Source organism: Vipera ursinii (assembly GCF_947247035.1).
Source record: "Vipera ursinii genome assembly, chromosome: 1".
Classification (NCBI taxonomy): Eukaryota; Metazoa; Chordata; class Lepidosauria; order Squamata; family Viperidae; genus Vipera; species Vipera ursinii.
The window spans coordinates 174,615,241-174,621,240 of NC_139512.1; the positions used below are offsets into that span (position 1 = coordinate 174,615,241).

Consider the following 6,000-nt stretch of genomic DNA (forward strand, 5'->3'; position numbering starts at 1 on the left):
CACAAATACTTGTATATGTAAATATTAAAAAAATAAAACTTGTCTAAAAAAAAAAGCCAGAACGCACGCAGCCTAAGATCCACTGGAACCAGCAAGGAGCTTCCCCGCCGACTGTGTCCTGCCCCCCGTGTGTGCGCACAGGAGACGGCTGGTGCCGGCATCCTGGCTGAAGTCAGCCTGCAGGGCAAGACAGCCAGCAGGGACGCCGGACTCTCCTTGCACGCGCACCCAGGGGATGGGGTGGGGCTTCCCCGTGGATTTAACGCTGAGTGCATTCTGGCTTTGATGGACACAAGCAGGTTGTAGATCAGCGCCAACCCCCCACCACCACCAGCAGCACCTCCAGCCTCGCAGCCACAAGGCTTTCCTTTCACTGTGATTATTATTTTTAGGAATATTGGGGAAAAATAGATACTGAATTGTCATCTATCAAAACAATAAGAATTGTATTAACTCAATGTTTGCAAAAGAGGATATTTTGGGAAAAGAGGAAATCAACTAAAACCATTATGTGGATTATAGAAATCAATTGTTAATGATTGTTTTACAAATGTAACCCAGAAAACACACTGTTCACCAATTATTAAGTGTGTGTGTATGTGTGTGTGTGTGTTTTAAAGAGAGAGAGAAAGATGTCCTTTTCTGTTGCTCCATATAAGATGTCTTTCTCTATTTCCAAATGTATCTTGCCCCACAAACAGGCAGGAAGTTTGTTAGTATCCTGATGTCCTTCTGGTATCTGAGCAGTGCTGACATCCCTGATAAGACTCCAGAAGGAGCCAAAGTATTCCAGATTGCACTTAGAGGTGAAAGCACACCAAAAAGAAGACATCTTTTATTAGCAAACTACGAGTAAGTCAGTCGTTGGTTTCCTATCTGACTGTGGTTTTGTTTTTTTTTGGGTGTGGCGAAACTTCAGTTGAATCCGTGTACTTTAAAAAGGTTAGCTCTGTAGTATATAAATGATGTTGTTGCATCTTAAGCAATATCCCTGCCTGTAACTTAAGGGGAAAAAATGGATTTATTGGAAGGTCAGTGTTGAAGGGAATAAAGAACATAAGCAGTACAGTATGAACAAAATGGCCTAGGAAGCCAATAATAGCTATTATTAAGTTGATCTTTCAGAAAGGCAAAGGTTTATAATCAGCTTATAAAGGAGAAGTTATGTATATATATATATTAATTCTGCTTATCAGACAATTTCTCTGATAAGTTTATTTTAGCCTGAAAGGTATCTAAACAAATGGGTTTGGTTATTAAAATGAAGAAAGAAGAGTTAATACTGTAACAAGATAATATATAATAAAGGATTTTGAATGGAGTGATTATAGGATACCTCTTTTATATTGTTTGTAGTCCGCCCAGAATATTTGATTGGGCAGCAGCATAACAATATTTTAATAAATAAATACATTGCCACATTTCTATTACTTTTGCTGCTTTTAAAGTAATGTCCGAAAATATTTTTTCCAGTCTTCTATTGTAAAAGTAATAGAAGTTATTCTTGCAAGAATCAGTCTTTTGTGACTGTTTTCATCCACCACCAGAAGAGAGGCTGTGCAGGCAAGATTTCTGCTTCTTCCTAAAGATATTTGCAAAAGTGTGGAGCAAACACTCTTTGAAGCAAGTTTGGGGAGTGCTAAAAGCCATTTTGGTGGATCAAATGTAGACATTTGTCGAGATGCTTTTCAAGAAAAAACATATCACTTCATATCTAGTTTTAGCATATAGGATTTCAAACTGCAAAACATTTTCTTCATATTTTTTCATTAGAGAAAAAAAATAAACATGTACAGTCAGGTCCAGAAATATTGGGACATCGACACAATTCTAACATCTTTGGTTCTATATCTTTGGAATGAAACAAACACAATGTGCTTTAACTGCAGACTGTCAGCTTTAATGTGAGGGTATTTACATCCAACTCAGCTGAACGGTGTAGGAATTACAACAGTTTGCATCTGTGCCTCCCACTTGGTAAGGGACCAATAGTAATGGGACAATTGGCTTCTCAGCTGTTCCATGGCCAGGTGTGTGATATTCCCTCATTACCCCAATTACAATGTCCAGATAAAAGGCCCAGAGTTCATTTCAAGTGTGCTATTTGCATTTGGAATCTGTTGCTGTCAACTCTCAAGATGAGATCCAAAGAGCTGTCATTATCAGTGAAGCAAGCCATCATTAGGCTGAAGAAACAAAAAAACCCATCAGAGAGATAGCAAGAACATTAGGCGTGGCCAAAACAACTGTTTGGAACATTCTCAAAAAGAAGGAACGCACCGGTGAGCTCAGCAACACCAAAAGACCCAGGAGACCACAGAAAACAACTATGGTGGATGACCGAAGAATTCTTTCCCTGGTGAAGAAAACACCCTTCACAACAGTTGGCCAGATCAAGAACACTCTCCAGGAGGTAGGTGTATATGTGTCAAAGTCAACAATCAAGAGAAGACTTCACCAGAGTGAATACAGAGGGTTCACCACAAGATGTAAACCATTGGTGAGCCTCAAAAACAGGAAGGCCAGATTAGAGTTTGCCAAACAACATCTAAAAAAGCCTTCACAGTTCTGGAACAACATCCTATGGACAGATGAGACCAAGATCAACTTGTACCAGAGTGATGGGAAGAGAAGAGTATGGAGAAGGAAAGGAACTGCTCATGATCCTAAGCATACCAGCTCATCAGTGAAGCATGGTGGTAGTGTCATGGCGTGGGCATATATGGCTGCCAGTGGAACTGGTTCTCTTGTATCTATTGATGATGTGACTGCTGACAAAAGCAGCAGGATGAAGTCTGACGTGTTTCGGGCAATATTATCTGCTCACATTCAGCCAAATGCTGCAGAACTCATTGGACGGCGCTTCACAGTGCAGATGGACAATGACCCAAAGCATACTGCAAAAGCAACCAAAGAGTTTATGAAGGGACAGAAGTGGAATGTTATGCAATGGCCAAGTCAATCACCTGACCTGAATCCCATTGAGCATGCATTTCACTTGCTGAAGACAAAACTGAAGGGAAAATGCCCCAAGAACAAGCAGGAACTGAAGATAGTTGCAGTAGATGCCTGGCAGAGCATCACCAGGGATGAAACCCAGCGTCTGGTGATGTCTATGCGTTCCAGACTTCAGGCTGTGATTGTCTGCAAAGGATTGGCAACCAAGTATTAAAAAGGGAAAGTTTGATTTATGATTATTATTCTGTCCCATTACTATTGGTCCCTTACCAAGTGGGAAGCACATATGCCAACTGTTGTAATTCCTACACCGTTCACCTGAGTTGGATGTAAATACCCTCACATTAAAGCTGACAGTCTGCAGTTAAAGCACATTGTGTTTGTTTCATTCCAAATCCATTGTGGTGGTGTATAGAGCCAAAGATGTTAGAATTGTGTTGATGTCCCAATATTTCTGGACCTGACTGTATATTGGAGGACTGTATTGATGTAGCTCTACACTGGCTCTAGTTATACTTTGTGGGATTCTCTCTTACATTCTCTTTCTTGCATAATTTATGAAAAATATCCAACACATCTGCAGAACATGTGGTTGGCGGTGCCTATTCAAGAGAGATGGAAGCCAAGAGCCACATTCACACACATAAATCCTAATATGAGGATGGCTTTTAATAAGGCAGTTAAGAATACTTTTCTCCTTAGCTTTAAATGGGAAGCAGATGTTTAGAGAGAATGGTTCTTAAGCAGAAGATTGTGTAGATTTTTATTTCTAAGAAATGAAAAATGAAAATGAATGTCATGTCTATGTCATTTCCATTTTCCCCCGATAATTTTCTGTTGGGTATACTTAAAACACATAAACTTCAGAATCTTGTATCATTTAAAAATATTCTCTTGTAATTTTTTGTAGTGATCACAATTGGAGTGGGTGTTTGTTTGTTTGTTGCATTAATGTCCTTAGTTATATTAGCTTCCATTTTTAAGCTCAAGGTTTTAAGTTATCATGTTTTCTTATGGTTTTTGGAGACAGTTTTGAAAATCTAAGGGACTTTGCGTAGAACAATCAAAGCCAAAAGAGATAAAACCCTCAGGTGATTCAAATAATTAAAAGACACTAGCAGAAAACGGTTCTTGAAGGACAACGTACAGTAAGTGTGTACAACTACTAAAGAAATGTCAGAATGACAGGAATATTTTGGTTCATTCCTATAGCTTTTTTCTGATTCCAATTGGATGTTTGTGTCTAATCTAGTCATCTCTGCTTTTTAAAATTATTATATTAAGGGATGCAATAAATAAAAAGTATCAGTTATGATTGTTGACAATGAGAACAAGTAATTTGGATAATTACTTTTGCACAGCATTTTCTGTGTCCATATTCTATGTCAACATAATAAAGCTTCCAACATTAATTACTGGAAGAGCCTAAGGGCTTCTAGTTCCGATGTATGCTCAATGTGCCTTCTGCTTTCAATCTAATTATATGACTTGCATAAACCTCCAGATTTCGTTAATGTTCATTTATACATAGCAGTAATAATAGATGCAACTATTAAGATGTTCTTGAAATCTTCTGCTATGTGTCTTGCTTTGTCAATTTTAAGTCAGATTGCAGTCTTATCTGAGAGATTTGGCAGCCAAGTCCAAATCTATTTTTAGTATTATATTTGTTCACCACTTTAATATTACATTTGTAATTGTAATATAAAGGCCACTCACAAAGGGTTTTTTGCTTGACTTATGCCTCTTTATTATTTTACTTTGTTTTCTCTAAAGGTTTCGAAGAGAATTCACACAGGGTGTGAAGCCAGACTGGATGATTACTTGGATTGAACACCCAAACCTATTGGAATAAGTTCACAGAACAGAGACCGTTATATACTAGTGATATTTTGACATATCAACAGACATTTCAAGATTTGTATGCCACAATACATAGTGGACTAATTTTGTGAGTTTTGCTTGAATACCATCTTGCTCTGAATAATATAAATAATATCTTTCCCATCAGAGCTGAAAGCACAGTTTGGACCAATGTAATGGGGAACATGTTAGGTTTGTATGATAACATCTTGATGTGCTCTGGAAGAAGATAATCCATAGTTCGTAACTGAACATTGCATCCTTTTTCTTCAACCATCTTCAGACAGTGAAATGGGTGGTCTCAAAAAAATGAGAAAAAGAAGTGACGTTCCAAATATCAGACTTTTACCTGACTCCGTTGATACACAGTACTTAACAGCCAAGGTCTTGATTTAATGATCAAGTACACTAGAATACTTAAATTACTTTTCAGTGGACATATTATCTGGATCATTCAGCAATGAAAGTAAAGATGTTTCAATAGACCTCATATTTATACCAGAATCAAGTTTTGTACTGTTTTTACTTTGGTGCTTTTTTTCTGTATATTTGGTAATGAAAGTAAAAACTACAATAGCCATGTGCAACTTTTAGCTGAGGTCCAAAATATGGTATAGTGATATGATGTGTTGGGGGGGGGCGGGTATGGTATGGTATAGTGGTGTGGTGTGGTATAGTACGGTACTGTATGGTATGGTGAACTTAATTTCAATGTGAGGCAGATTTGTGACACTGCCAGAGCTTAAATGTAAGTCTTCATAATATAAAATATATAGGACTAAATTGACATCTACTAAGTAGCTAAAATCCCAAGGTGAATGTTCTAAGAAACATTCACCAATCTGAGTATTGCTCCTTTTATACATTTAAAATGATTTAAAACTTTAGCATAAGGTGATTTTATTATCTGAGATTGCAAAATATTTTGAGGTACCGTATTTTAACTCTCCTGCTTGTACATTTTACTGGAAAAGCAGGACACTGAAGAAAATATATCTAGGAATGTGTCAGTTAATGAAAGAATAGCAGAACAGCCAATTGACCATCCAGTTAGCCACTTCCACAGGGATCACTGTACCTCTTGTGTAAACAGCAGGCATAGTGCCTGGATATTATGAGCTGCTTTCCATGAGATATACATATTGATCCCCTTGAACATTCAGATCACGCTAGATCAGG

General features: G+C 37.8%; 1 protein-coding gene across 1 annotated transcript in view; it reads left to right on the forward strand.

The window, feature by feature from the left end:
- The window catches only part of MAIP1 (matrix AAA peptidase interacting protein 1), an 11,182-nt gene extending 5,547 nt beyond the window's left edge, over nucleotides 1-5,635 (forward strand). Inside the window, exons 4-5 of the mRNA XM_083367988.1 lie at nucleotides 702-852; nucleotides 4,735-5,635. Coding sequence (XP_083224114.1) covers nucleotides 702-852; nucleotides 4,735-4,813 — 230 coding nt within the window. The 3' untranslated portion in view covers nucleotides 4,814-5,635. The remainder of the gene's footprint in view (nucleotides 1-701; nucleotides 853-4,734) is intronic.
- Nucleotides 5,636-6,000: the final 365 nt, after the last annotated feature.